Raw genomic sequence first — 16,151 nt, 5'->3', positions numbered from 1 at the left:
GTTATAAGACTTGATACTTATATGAATTAAAAAGAATGAAAATGAATTTGCAGTGTGGTTCAATAGTCAGCAGTATATGAGCAACTTGAGAAGCACAATTCTCAGAATGTATAAAATAGTAAATGATAATAAGAAGTGTATATACTAAAGCAAACAAAAGAAATTTTCTGGCATTGACCTATTGCCTCTAAGGGTGAATTTCCTTTCAAAGGATTTTGTGGACCTTGATTTATATCGATTCTGTCAACTATGTGGTGTGTTCTTCCTTATTTTGACTATTGACCCTTGAAGCTAATACATGAGTCTAATCCAGACTCATCCTGTATCACTAGCTTCATAAATTCACATCACCCCAGAAAGAAACCTACCGTTTTTACAGAGTCACTCAAAGCTTCCCACTGTTGGAATGGCATCGAGATCTGGCTCCTACGCCAGTGGTCATAGCGAGCTCGACTCTCTTCATTAGTCAGAATCTCCTTTGCCTTCTGCAATTTCTGAAAAGTCTCCACTGGAAAACAAATCAAGAAATAAGCACTTTGCTCTTAGAGAAGTTATTTTAAACTCCCAAACATTCAAACTTATCTCACTGGGATATGTTATTTACTAATTATGTGACCTTGGCTAGCTCCTTTTGGCAAGCTTGAGGTTCCTCATTTGTTACAAAAACAAAAAAACAAACAAACAAAAAAAAACCACATGGTAGATAGTTGATAAATGGTAGTTCTGTCACTAATTTATTTAACCAGATGGCACACAATAAAAAACTTCCATCGCCCTGTTGGAAACAGATCTAATGTTTTTCTATTCCTCAGTGAAGTTAAAACTTCACTGAGCTGAATACAGATCAATACCATGAAGCAATTGTGTTTATGTACACTAGCAATGAACAATCTGAAAATAAAATTAAAAAAATAATTTCATTGACACTAGTATTAAGAAGAATAAAATACTTAAAATATTAAGAAGGGAAGAATAGAAAACCTAAAGAAGGCAGCACAAGACTAAAACCTAACACAGACAAGGAAGTGGGAGTAGAGGAGGTTAACATGACAACTAATCCAGCTGTAGAAATCAAGATCCTTAGGCTCCAATGACTTAACACAAGGCATAAGGTCCAAGCAGGTATCAGACCGCTGTAGAGAGTGTCTGGAGCACAAACCTAAGGATAAAGATATAGAGATTGTGCCCACTGTAGAATCTCCAGTCCCATTTGGATTCTACAGTTATCCAAAATAAGAAACAAGAGTACACACCACAAAGAGAAGTCTATAGCAGTGTAGTCTCTGCATTGGCACAGGACAGCAGTATTTCTGCCCACCTGTGACTATGCAGGTGCTTCTTTCCACCACCTCTCTCTCTCCATAGGGCAGCAACCCTCTGCCTGCCTATTACCTGCACCATGCTAGAGCTTCTGTTCGCTGACCACCCTCAGCAGAGGCTACCAGCCTGAGCCAGCCTGCAACAGTGCAGGCCTCTCAGCAAACCTGTTCCTTTCAGGGCAACTCTTCCTGCTTGCTTTTGTCTATTCAAGTGTCCTTTACTCTTCTGTCCTTTTCCTTAATAAGCCCACTCTTTGAATATAATTAATGTCTCTGTCTCATGAAGAAATTTGCTTGGGAAACTCACCATGTGCTGCTGAAAGGGAAGCTCTGGTGAAACGTTTCCCAGAATGAACCTAAAGACCCCACTCTCCAAACTCATCAACTCCAAAACTTCATCACTTAAGAAAAATTTTATCAGGGCCCTCTCTGGAGGTGCAACGAGTTGAAGCACAGCACTGCGAAGCTAAATGCAGCCACTTCAACCCAAGTTTAATCCCCTACCAGAAAGCTGACCCATATGGCTAGCAAACTCTCCTGCCTCACCTACTGCTCCCCTCAGCAGTGTACTTCATTGATCTGCCTGTTCTGCTCCCCATTCTGACTCTGTTGAATCCTCTCACCATCTCTGCACCTCTGGCCTATACCCCAGTTCTATATGCACAAATAAATTAATCTTTAAAAAAAAAGAAAAAGAAAAATGTTATCAAAAGAAATGTAGGACCAATATACTGAAAACATATAAAACATTACTGGAGGAAATTAATTATCTAAATAAATGGAAACCACCCATCCTCTTGGGTCAGAAGACAACTGTGGCATGTGGATAGATAACCACATATAAAAGAATGAAATGGGATCCCTCTCTCACACCATACACAAATGTTAACCTATACAAGTAATAAGATCAACATGCATCATAAATCTAAATGTAAGAACTAAAATCTTTGTGACCTTGGATTAAGCAATGGCTCCTTAGATTTATCATCAAAAATGCAAGCACAAGCAACAAGAGAAAAAAAAATTATACTTCATCAAAACTGAAACTTTTGCACTTCAAAGAGTACCATCAAGAAAGTGAAAAGAAGCTGTGGAATAAGTGAAAATATTTACAAATCAGAGATAATGTGGGATCTATAGCTCAAATTCATAAAGAACTTTTATAACTCAATAAAATCAGTAATCTAGTTTTTTTTCCAGTAATCTAGTATTAAAATGGGCAAAGTATTTGCACAGACATTCTCCCAAGAAGATATACAAATGGCCAACAAGCACATGCAAAGATGTTTGACATCATTATTCATTTAGGAAATACAAATCAAAATCACAATAATGTATTACTGCAGAGGCCCAAAGATGGCTAAAATAAAAAAGATAATATCAAAAGTTGGAGATTATGATGAAAAAATGAAAGGTTCATATATTGTACATGTGGTTGCAAAAGTTACATAGCAACTTTGAAAATGTTTGGCAGTTCCTCAAAATGTTAAAGAGAGTTACCATATAATCCAATAATTGCAACCCTAAATATATACACAAGAGAACTGAAAACTTTCTACCAAAAAATGCTTATATACAAATGTTTATAGGAACATTATTCATACTATTCAAAAAGTGAATATAATTTAAATGTCTATCAACTGATACAAAGATAAGCAAAATGAAAGAAGTCTGTCACAAAAGGTCATATATTGTATGATTCCATTTATATCAATTATCTAGAACAGACAAATCTACAGAGACACTAAGTAGATTAGTGGTTGCCAAGATACAGGCAGAGGGAAATGGGAAGGTAATGAGTATGCAGTTTCTTTCCTTTCACAACCTTATAAGATAGATGCTGTAGTTGTTCCCATTTTACCAACCTAATGCAGAAAGACATTACTGTAACTCTGCCTAAAACTTCAAATGATAGAGCCAGAATTCAAATGCAACTCAGTCAGGCTCACCTGCCAGTACTCTCTAGGCAACACCTGGCTTACTACCTTCCTGTTCCTTCCACTTTCCTGCAATGCATGTTACCCTCTAATCCCCACTTTTTCCTCCACCTCTAGGAATAATAAAAATGTTATTATCCATCAGTAAGAGTCAGGCCATGCTCTTGAAGAATTCAGAGTCTACTATGAAAGCAGATATATACACAAATCACTCCAATATGATGTGATAAGTAGAAATAATACTGGTGCTTACTTGGGAGGTCTGGAAATAGTTCCTTAGTTTTCTGTACACTTGAAATCATCCTTGATGTAGTCCTTCTCACCTATCTCATCTCTAATACATTAGCAAACCCTGCTGACTCAATTTTAAAATGTACCCAAGAGCTGACCTCTTATCACCACTTACACAGTCACAGTCATGGTTTAAGTCATTTCTGCTTGGCTGATCTCCCTGCCCTTGTCTCCATCTTGTTTCTACATAGCGGTTAGGGTAATATTTTTTAAGTAAGTCACACAAGATCACTCCTCTGCTCAAAATGATTTCCAGTGACTTACCATTTCCCTCAAAATAAAACTGAAAATCCTTTTCTTGGCTAGTAAGACTGGTACTCTGCCTGCCCTTTATCCCTTTCTTCATACTCTCACCTCATTTTCTTCTACTTTCCCCATGTCCACTTCAGCAGCCATATTTGCTTCCCTGATGTTCCGTGAGTACTTCAAGCACACTCTGGCCCCAGGACTTCAGCACTTGCTATCCTTTCTGCCAGGAACACTTTATCCCTGGCACTCACAAGATTCATTTTCTCTCAGATGTCAGCTGTTGAGGCCTTCCCTGGCCAGGCAGCCTCATGAGCCTCATTCCTTTATTTCCCACTTTTACTCTTCTTCAGAATTCTTATCTGCTGATATATAGTTACTTTATGATCTGACTCCTCTTGCAGAATACAAATTCCATTAGGGCAAAGACTATCTGTTTTGTCCTCTGCTGCATCTCTTGCACTGAAGCAGTACAGTAGGAGTCAGAAAGTCTATGTTCACTCAATGAATAAATGAATGCTTCCATTTTTGTGTGAATATAAAAATATTCATCAGTGCTATTCCCTGAGCTCCAAGTACCAAAACTGATCACACAGTCCCAAAACAGTCTGTAAATTTGGGACATTTTAAAGATTTGTTTTTATTTATTTATGCATACAAGAACTGGGATGCAGGGGATGAGAGGATAAACCAGCGAAGGAGTGGGGAGCAAAACAGGCAAAATGACTGAAATACACTGCTAAGCGGAGCAGCAGCGGAGAGACAGCAGAGGTCTGCTGCACCATATGGGTCAGATCCCTGGCTGGGGATTGAATTCATATGCTTCAGTGGCTCAGGATTGCTTCATAATGCTGAGACTTCACCACTTGCGCCATCAGGGAGACCCAAATTGGGACATTTTAACAGTATCATTAAGTAAAACAATTAAAAATACCTTGATAGTATTAAAAATACATCATGAAAAGTAGTCAAATCCTCTAGAACAGAAGGTATCAGGGTAAATGTGCAGTCAGTATTGATGACACCTTGATACCAACTGCAAAAATACTGCAGTACTTTCCATAGCCCAGTTGGGAAAGAGATGCTGTTCTTACACCCCAAACATCATCACTCCAAGCATTATCCCCAGCAGCCAGAGATAGTGCTCATAATAACAGGGCACTTCTAGAACCCTGCACCACAGATGCACAGCATTGGTACCTAACAAGCCATCAGTTATTTAATATCACTTCTAGAGGTAGTGGTAACAGTGGGTTAATGGGAAGACCTGAAGATACAGCTATTGAGAGCTATAGGGAAACAAATTAATAGCATCTCACCATAGAAGCTCACCTTAGTGAGCAATTCTTTGTTACTGAAGAGCCATGTATATGCCCCACTAGATAAATGACTTGTCACTTTTCCCAACAGCATAAAAGGCTTGGCTCACTTAATTACCACTGTGGGTGTATATGCCAGTCACTCCTGGAGCCGTGGTTGTAGATGTTTACATATTTATCCATGAGTCACCTTCTCTTTGTACATTACTGTTGGCCTCATTTTCAAGTTTCCTGAACAAAAGAAGTCCTTTTGGAATTATGCTGATGTCAATCACTCAACAATTGATATAAGCAGAAAGCAAAAGGGACTTTATCTTTCCTATTAGGTGACCTTTTCCTTGTTCTGTCCTCTTCACCACATTTAATAAAATTGGGTTCTGGTATATATTTGTTCTTCAACATACTGGCTAATCAAGTGAATCACAGAAGACAAATATTTGCCAATTCTGAGAAAAGAGATCTCATTTTATAATCTTATATGAGCTACTGACGCTAGAACCTTCACGAGACATTCTGACTTAATCTGTAAGTGTACTGTGAAAACACACAGATATTTTTAAATTTGTATCTTGCAAGTGAATTTGTATTACTATACTCACAATTTACATGTAGATCACTTATAGTTACTTGATAAATAATAAAAATATAAAGTCAGAATCTGCTTTGAAAAAAATCTGGAGGAAAATATACCACTGTTAAGAAGCGTTTTCTGGCAGGAGATAAAAGCAGACTTTCATTTTCAACATCATTTATTACTGTATTTTATTTTTATTCTAAAGGGGGAAAACTCTTTAAAGAGCTTTTTAAGTAGGTAAACAATGAGACATTGAAAGACAGTTAGCAAGGGACACGGAGCTCCCTTTCTTCAAATATTCAAGTGTCTTTACATCCCATAAATCAATAAAAATAACAGTGTTTCGCAGGTCCTAACTTAAGTCTGATACAAATGTTAATAAAGTACTGTCCTGGAGCAGTTAATGTCATAAGACTGACATAAGCAATAATGAGGAACTTTTGAGTTTTGTGATACAATTTCTATAACACAACCAGTCCTACCTACATCAACACACTAAAGAGAAGAGATTTCTAAAAGCTTTAGATTTCTTTTTATGAAGTGAGAAAGTTCTAATAGTTATTCATAAAAGGGAAAATTTTGTTAAATTTTACCTTGGGATCGGAATAAAATAAGAAAGTTCAATGAATCAAGATTGCCCACATTCATTGAGCTCTTCCTGCATATAGGATACCTCACTATTCCCCACAGCAGACATATTAGATAATACACTATTCGTCTAACCATTTCACCTATGACTAATACTAAGGCTTAAAAAATTTCTCCGTGCCACCTAGCACATCGGTGGGAGCTCAAAGCAAACTAGACAGACAAGCCTGTGTTCACTAATCTAATAATCCATCGTGCTAATAAATCAGTAATTTGAATGGCGATGACTGAGACTATATGTAGTCAATCAAAAAGGTAAACAGGCTCTGCCTGGTGGTGAAATGGGTTGGAATTCAGCACTGTGAAGCTAGCCCCAGCCACTTCAGCATGAGTTCGATCCTGGCCAGGGAGATGACACACATGGTGCAGCAGACCTCTCCAGTCTCGTCTGCTGCTCCCCTCCAGTGTATTTCATCAATCTGCCTGTTCTACTCCCACTCTGTCTCTGGTGAATCCTCTCACTGCCTCTGCACCTCTGGCCTTTACCCCAATTCTGTATGAATAAATAAATAAATCTTTAAAAAAAAAAAAGGTAAACTGGTATCCCTCGCTGTTCAAAAGTTCAGAAAAAGCCACTTTACTCTTCCAAAGGGCCTACGTTGATAGCTATTTTCTAGCTATTTTCACTAACTGAAAGAAATCTGAAGAAAATTTTCACTTTTAAGCAAAAGGCAAAAAGCTAAAATAGCATTCATGGTTTGTTTTGCAGGAACTTTTATAGGGGCAGCGCATACCCTGAAACTTCTCTTGGAGCTACTTAATAAAAGCTGTGTGTTTATCATATTCCTGCTTTTACTATATGTTAGTGTTATTTTAGGTTGCATGTGTTATTTGGTATTACTTGCTAGGTTATTTTTTTGTCTGGAAACTGCTGAAATATTTTTCCAAATTAATGGTAATTGCCTTTTCACTTTGGCTTAGGAAGGTTTCATAGGGATGCTCTACTTTTGGCTGACAGTGGAGTTGGGGATGTGGGGAACCAGTACCTACAAATCTAATTTCTTCTAGCTGTGGTTGCTCTACAAGGTAGTCTTTCACCTTAATGAAACAAATATCAAATCTTTCTAATGTATTCCAGATTTCTGGCAAGCTAAAAATTCAGCATCGGGGTGAGTTTTTGTTGAATGATTTAAAATATTTTTTATCAACAACCTTAATTCTTCTCTGAGTATATAAAGAACCACTTAAATTTTAAGAAAGACATACTAATCCAATTTGAAGAAATGGATGTTTAAACAGCTCTGAAAAAAAAAAAATCTACAACAGTTGCATCATCAATCAACTGCAAGCCTGACAAGGAGTGATATGATGACTGTGTACCTTTTCACTTTAAGCAATATGTACACAGTCCAGTGTTCTCTGAACAAGAAGCTTAAGGTAGCTCATATGTAAAACTACCATCACTATGGCAATAGAAATCATAATGTTTACACCATGAATCATCATGTATCCTGAAAAGAAATTGTTTTCCAGGGAGAGAGAATAACTGAAATCCAGGCTATAGTGGAAAAAAAAATATAAAGTTATAGAATAACCTTAGGTGGTGGTTGTTTTTCAAATGTTTATACTTTTGTTAGGACATCTATCACAATATTAACTCCAGATCAGAGAAATAATGAATATGTTCATGAGCTGGTTCATTTAACTCATTCAAGAAATGATTTGTGCAAAGTACATGTCCTCCATGTCATGTGCTGTCCTAAGTACAGGACATAATCACTGTCAACAAGACAAGCAGCCAGCCTATCTCACTGAGTTTCCTGTGCTACAATAAGCAAATAAGCAGCAAAGAAATGGCATGATACATAGAGTTTGCTGCATAATTTGGAAGGGGGTCTCAATAGTTGGGGCACACAGGACTTCCCAGAGGAAGTGATGGCTAAGCTGAGACCTGATGCAGGAACATGACCTAACCAAACACAGACAGCAGGGCAGGGAGGAGTGTGGGCATTCCTGCTCTAGGCAGAGGAAACAAGGCTTTCTTAATACTGTATATCTGGAGAGTAGAAAATGTGGGTTTGTCAACAGGGTGATAGAGAAAAACTGAGGAAGGAAAAATAAGGCACAGGGAGAGGGTGGAAAGCACAACGTGAAGGAGTATGTTCCTAAGAAGGCCCAGGAATTATAAAAAGTAAACCATTACAGCGTAATGTAAAGTGAAAGATGTCGTGTATGAAAGAGTACCCATATACCACATGATTTCATCCATACGAAATTCAAAACTCAGCAAGACAAATAAATGGTGACAGTGATCAAGGACTGGGAAATGGTGCTGATTTTGAACAGGACATGAACAGGGACTGACAAGGGAAATATTATATAACTTCCTCTGGACAGTGGTTAAAGTGGTTTATATAGAGGCAAAAATTACCAAGTTTATATTTACGATTTTCTCTACTTCCTTCAACAAATTATGCCTTAAAAGCGAAGAATCAAATGGGTAAAAGTAATAGCTAAGGATCTAACAAAAGATGGTTTCATAGATTAGAAAATGATCTATTTATATTAAGTCAAAGGGACCAATCATTTCCAGAGAAAATTAATAAAAAGATTTAAAATAGGAAAAAAAAATAATGAAGAGGACTTTGGGGATATCATTGTAGAATATGGAGTTACAGATAAGATTTAATTATATTTTCCTTATGAAAAATCAAATTATACATATACCCCCCATACATATACCAAAGCATGTAGAAAGAAACTGAGAATATGACCACCCCCTGGTGGCACAACAGGTTAAAGCACCACACTATGAAGCTTTCTGAAGCCACCACAGCATGAGTTCTATCCCTTCGAGGGTGGTGACCCACATGGCACAGGAGACCTCTCCTGATCTGCCTGCTGCTTTCCTCAGCAGTGTACTTCATCAACTTGCCTGTTCTGTTCCTTACTGTCTCTGTCTCTGTCTCTGTCTCTCTCTCTCTCTCTCCCCCTCTCCCTCTCCCTCTCTCTCCCTCTCCCTCTCTCTCTCCCTCCCTCTCTCTCTCTCTCTCTCTCTCTCTCCTCCCCCCCCCCACACACACACCTCTGGCCTATCCCCCAGCTCTTGTATGCATAAATAAATAAACCCTTTTTTAAAAATTTAAAATAAAGAAAGAAACTGAGAATAACCAAGGTAAACAAGGCCTGTGAACAAAAGAAGATAGGATAGCTGGTGGCCAGTGTGAAGAGTTAGGGATGGTACCTTCCTCTTTCCCCCACTATTCTCTCAAACTTCCCCTAAAACTCTACTGTAGAGTGCAGAGCTCCTGGGGAGAATTCTACAACAGTAAAAGGAAAGGCAAAAAACCCACAGTGCACAGTATCTTGAGATTCCAGGGAATTTAATACACCATGGCAGGGACGAAAGTAGCTAGGGAAAAGCAGGTAACCTATAAAGGAAATCTGATCAGGTTAACATCAGACTTCTCACAAGAAGCCCTACAGGCAAGGAAAGAATGGAACAATGCATCCAAAATACTTAACAATAAAATGCCATCCAAGAATACTCTATCCTGTTAAGACTCTTCCATATGAGGAGAAAATAAAGGCCTTTCCAGACAAACAGAAACTGAGTTTGCCCACACTCAACCTCCCATACAAGAAATGTTGAAAGGTGCTGTTTATCTAAATCAAAGGGAAGAAAATCCACAAAAACTGAATAAGGAACTAGCTAGCATCAGAAAACTAAAGGAAAAATAGCAGTAACATAGAATAATCACCCTAAGTGTAGATGGACTGTATTCATCAATCAACAGCAGAGTGGCCAAAAGGATCAGAAAAAAACAAATTTCTGCTGCCTCCAAGAGGCCCATCTAAGGTCTAAGGGTAAACACAGACTCACAGTAAAAGACTAGAGAACAATTCTACAAGCAAATGGCACCCCAGAGAATCCAGTAACATCTACACTTACATCAATTAAAAACATATTTCCAGCTAAAAAGTCAACAAGAGACAGAAATAGACACTACAAAATGATTAAGGGATCAATACATCAAGAAGACATAACAGTTACCAATATATATGCACTAAATAAATAAGCATCAGACCATATAAGACAACTATTATCAAGTTTAAAATCATATATTGTCAGCAACACAATAGTAGTAAGAAACTTCAATATCCTACTTTCACCAGTGGATAGATCCAATCATACAGAAAATCAACAAGGAAATAAGAACCTTAAATGAGGAATTAGATCACATGGGCTCACAGCCATTTATAAGATACTGCACCTCCATAAAGCTGAATATACATTCTGCTCAAGAGCACACAGAACATTCTCCAGGATAGGTCAAACGTGGGGCCACAAAGCAAAGGTCAATAAATTCATTTTACTTCTTTCATCGCAAGTTTGTATTCATTTCAAGCATATTCTCTAATTACAATGGTATCAAAGTAGAAATCAACCACAAAAAGAAAGCATTTTATTACTGAAATTCACAGGGAACCAAAAAAGACACTAAATAGCCAAAACAATCCTGATTTAAAAGAGGAAGAGTGATGGTATCACACTCCTGGGCTTCAAAATATACTATAGAGGTGAAGTAATCAAAACCTATCATACTGCAAAAACTGACACACATGGACCAATGGTGCCCAGAACTAAACCCACACATGTAAGGACAGTTAATTATAACAAACGAGCCAAGTGTTTACACTAAGGAAAAAAGAATCTCTTCAACAAATGGTATTGGGGAAAATCAGACAGATGCAAAAGAATGAAACTAGATCACCACTTCATACCTATCACAAAAATTAACTAAAAATGGAATCAAACAAGGATGTAAACCCAAAACCATAAAATACATTCAAGAAAAGATAGGCAAATCACTCCATAACATTAGCTTCGGTGATCTTTTTGTAGATTCATTGTGATGGCAAGATAAACAAAAATGAATATAAACAAACCGGAATATAATCAAACTAAAAAGCTTCTGAAAAGCAAATAAAAACAACTATTATTCAAACAAAAAGACATCCTACCAAATGAGAAAAAATCTGATATAGGGATGATACCCAAGATATATAAACTCACATATAAACACACATACACAAAGAATGAAAAAAATGGGCGGAAGATACAGAGATGATCTACAGGCATATGAAAAAAGTGCTCATTATTACATTCCATTAGAGGAATGCATATGAAAACCACAATGAGATGCCATCTCACAACTGTGAGAATGGCGCACATCAACAAGATCAGAAACAACAAGAAGTATTGGCAAAAATGTGGAGAAAATGGACCCTTACACACTGTTGGTGAGGATGTAGACTGGCCCTGCCCCTATGGACAAGTGTGGAGGTTTTTCAAAATATTGATAGTACATCTACCATATGATGCAGCAATTCCACTCCTAGATATTTACCTAAAGAATGCAAAAACACTAATTTGAAGTAATTTGATAACTGCAGTACTGCTTTTGACAGCCAAGTTATGGAAACAAACTTAAATACCAAAGGACAGAGGAGTAGATCAGAAAAATGTGGTATATATACAAAGCAGAATATTACTCAGCTATTAAAAAAGAAAGATGGACTCAACATTTGCTGCAATATAAATGGAATTGGAGGAGGTAATGTTAAGCATTGTAAGTCAGAAGGAGAAAGACATATACTGGATAGTTTTACTTATATGTGAAATACAGAGAAACAAAACAAAGGATCAGACAAAACAACCCAATAACAAATACTAGCAATCTGTTGTGGAATTAAGGTTACAAGTAGGGGGAGGGAGGATGGAAAATAAAGGTAGCATACTGGACGATGGCAGAGGATGGTGGGTGCCTTGGTGGTAGCTGTGATATGGTGACACATATTTGAAGAGGTATGATCCTATGGCTCCAAAGCACATGCATGTCTCTAAACCAATGTTACCACAATTAAATAAAAGAGAGAAAGTAAAAAAAGAAAGCAGGAAGGGAGGGAGGAATCAAGTTACTGTTCAATTATTTTTTAATTCTACATGTTATTCATTTTCATGAAAAACAGACATTACCTGCTTTGGAGTTTTCAGGATGCTTGTCAGGGTGACATTCCAGAGCTCTGACCTTAAATTCTGCCAGGATTTGTTCAACCTAGAACACAAATTAATGTTTAAAATAAGGAGCTGAACTTAAACATCATGAAGGAAGATACTAGGTATCAGTCCTTCCCAAAATAGCTCTGACCAACCAAAATTTATATGTAGGTTTTTATATTTGCACCTTGACTTTCTACTCCAAGAAATTATTTTCTCAATTACAAGATTCAGAAAGCATCTAATAAAAGCTATTTAAATAATTGTGATGACAATTTAACTTACTAGTATGTTTAGATGATAACTCAGGATACCTATGAGCTCAATATATTTAAATATCACAAAAGATCAGATAGGTTTATCCTAAGAAAATAATGAAAGATGTGCTCACATATCCAAGTTGTTGAAAAGAGATTTAGCCATCATTCATTATTCAGGAGTGACTATCCAGCTTATAAACTATCCATTATAAAATTCCTTCCTTCAGGGCCCTCCCTGGTGGCACAACAGATTAAAGTGCAGCACCACAAAGTTAGCCACAGCCACCTTACCACAGGTTCAATCCCCTGCCATGGATCATGGTAAGGGGGCCATGAGTTCGATCCCCCACCAGCTGACCCACATGGCACGGCAGACCTCTCCCGCCCTGCCCACTGCTCAGATTTTAGGCAAGTTATATAATTCCACCTAGCTAGGCATCCTCATCTTTGCATTGCATTAATAAGGACAACACAACATAAAGCCTGCTCATAGTAAGAACACAATAGTAATGGATATTATTAAATATTAGTGGTAACTAGCTATTAAGAAGCTAAGTTTTTTGTTAACTAAGCAGCTGGACTTGAAATTCAACATTTTTTAACTTTTGTGTAGAAGGCCAGAGTGAGGAATGAAAGGATTCATCAGAGACAGAGTGGGGAGCAGAACAGGCAAATTTACTGAAATACACTGCTGAGGGGCACAGTGAGTGAGACAGGAGAGGTCTGCTGTGCCATTTGGGTCCGTTCCCTGGCCAGGGATCAAACTCAAGCCATAGTGGTGATAGCACTGAGACTTAACCATAGGTCAGCTAGGAAGCCTCAAATCCAATAATCTTAATCACTGTTTTATCTGACCAAATTCTTTAGGTTTAAAAAACCTACTATCAAATTTCATATTTACTACCCACTAACTAATGAAAGCAAACTACACATCTTGTATGGGAAATGAATTCTCAAGTTGTTCAGCTCAATATTGTTATAAGATCATTGGAGAAACATTTTTATCAGTTTTGTCATCTTTAACCATAAAAAATTCTTCACATTTACAGACAGATTGTAGATTCTGAATTTACAAGACAGGCTGTATTATATATCCATATGCATAGAGTTGAGACTGATCATTCTATTCTTTTCCTTGTTAAACAACTACTGAGAACCCCATGGACTAACAGGAAGAGATGATACTTCTTGCTACAACAGTACTTCGATTTTCTCTTCTTGGGTGCCCCTTTAACTATCACATTATATAACCTGTTTATATAACAAAGAAAATTAAGTATAACCTGTTTATATAACAAAGAAAATTAAGAATGAGATTTATTTAAAATTTTCAAATATTAAATATTCTAAAGATTCTAAACAATAGTATTTTTAAATTAACAAGCAATGCATGAATACTCAAACTATGAAAAATTTACATGAATCCAGAATAAAAAGTAAAACTCCTTCAACCCTTTTCCACCAAGATAACAGGTGTTATCCCTTAAGATACATTTTACACAGTTATATACATAACTATGTATATATCTAGAAGTTTTGATAATCAGATCATGCTAGTGATTACAGGTAGGAGTTTTTATCTATTGCTGCTTTAATTTTTAACTTCTACTCAACTAGGCAACATTCCAAAATGTGGTATTAGTTCATAGAACAAATGTGTCAAAATGATTAAATACTCTGTGAATATTAGTTTCTTCTTTGTATTTTCTGCATTTTGCCAATATTATATTTTTAAGATTAAGAATAACCCCTAAAAAGGAACTCTCCTGCACTTCTGATGGGAATGCAAACTAGTACAACCACTATGGAAAACTGTTTGGAGGTCCCTCAAACTGTTAAAAATGGAGCTTCCATATGACCCAGCAATCCCACTCCTAGGTACCTACCCAAAAGACATAAAAACATTGATTCAAAAAGACACCTGCACCCCCATGTTTATTACTTCTTTATTCACAATAGTAAAGACATAGAATCAACCCAAATGCCCAAAAGTTGATGACTGGATTAAAAAGATGTGGTACATATATGTGGTGGAATATTACTCAGCAATCAAAAAGATAAACTTATGCCTTTTGCAGCAACATGGATGGAACTGGATAGGATCATGCTTAGTGAAATAAGCCAGAAAGAAAAAGAAAAATACTGGATGATTTCACACATAGAAGGAAATTCATAGCAGGGAGAAATAATAATAATCAAGAACAACTATATACCAGAGATATTTTACAGGGATGGAGTGGGAAATGGAATCAAAACTGGGGAGGGGGAGAAGTGCATGGGACTATGGTGATGGCACTCGGGTGATTTGGTGATGTAATGCCCACAGGGATTACAACTGAGATGGAAAAAGGCAGAACATTATGTAAAAATAAACTATTGTTAAAAAAAATCCTATCTGTCTCTCATTATTTCTTAAAGTTTTACTGTTCAAAGTTTACCATGAATCTCCTAAATAGGACTGGCTCTAAATAAGATGGTAAAGCTTATTGGTTCATCTTGGGCACGCTCTATTTCTCTCCTGGCATCTCCCTCCCATGTGCCCAGTGCCCAGCGCAGCCCACGGGCAACTAAGGCCCTCCATGTCAAGGTCCACTGAATTCTGCCTCCCTGAGCCAATGCCCAGTGGCCTGGAAAACTACCTATCCAGTTAGCTAATACACAGTAAGAAAATGTTCAACTTTAGTCATAATCAAATAAATCAAAAACTCCAAGGAATGGTAATGACCAGTATAATTGAGGATACAAAAAATAGGCTTTCTCATGCTCTGCTAGTGAGAATGTAAATAGGTGCAAATTTTCTGAAAAGTCATTTGGAGATTATATATATTTAAGTACATATATACATACATGAAAGCCAAATGTTTAATTTCTCATACTCTTTGATCCAAAAATTCTAATTCTAGGAATTATTTCCATCAGAGGTGGGAAAAATATTCAGTTATAAAATGAATGAATGAATGAATAAAATGCTATAAATTTAACAAAAATGTTATTATGTCCGGTAATAAGGTATTTTTAATAGAATACTTGTTAAAGCTAACTACAATATAACTATAGGTTAGCATACTTTATACTCATAAAAAGATAAATTTGTAGAAGACTTTTAATATGTATTGCTATGAGAAAAGATAAAAGTATGAAAAAATAAAGCATTATGTGCAGCAAAAATCCATAATGTTATACCTCAAAAAGTATTATGTAACATATTTTATATTTATGTATGTGTGAAAATGTGTGTATATACATATGCATATGTTAAGATTTATTGAGACTTATTATGTGCCAGACACTATTCTAAGCACTTTATATAATAGTGTTTCATTTAACTTCCATAACTCTATGAAGTAGGTACCATTATTATTCCCATTTTGTATATTAGGAAACCAAATCAGAAAATTAAGATGAACTTTCCCAAGGGCACACAATTGTTCAGCCGCAGGAGCAGGATTTGAACCCAGGCGTTCTGACTCCAAACACATAAAAAAATACACATATAAATATATACACCCATGTGTGCAGTTATTTACATAATGCAATAACACAAAAATATGCACAG

At 36.7% G+C, this 16,151-nt stretch overlaps 1 protein-coding gene across 1 annotated transcript in view; it reads right to left on the bottom strand.

Moving 5' to 3' along the window:
* Window positions 1-347: 347 nt before the first annotated feature.
* DNAJC12 (DnaJ (Hsp40) homolog, subfamily C, member 12) overlaps window positions 348-16,151 on the bottom strand; it is a 46,454-nt gene continuing 30,650 nt past the window's right edge. The window contains exons 6-7 of the mRNA XM_004680851.2: window positions 12,315-12,393; window positions 348-508 (exon numbers count right to left, since the gene is read on the bottom strand). Coding sequence (XP_004680908.1) covers window positions 348-508; window positions 12,315-12,393 — 240 coding nt within the window. The remainder of the gene's footprint in view (window positions 509-12,314; window positions 12,394-16,151) is intronic.

This window comes from Condylura cristata, unplaced genomic scaffold (genome assembly GCF_000260355.1).
Source record: "Condylura cristata isolate star-nosed mole 26May11 unplaced genomic scaffold, ConCri1.0 scaffold00011, whole genome shotgun sequence".
NCBI lineage: Eukaryota > Metazoa > Chordata > Mammalia > Eulipotyphla > Talpidae > Condylura > Condylura cristata.
Note: the sequence above shows the minus strand (reverse complement) of the source record. Positions and strands in the feature narration are given on the sequence as shown.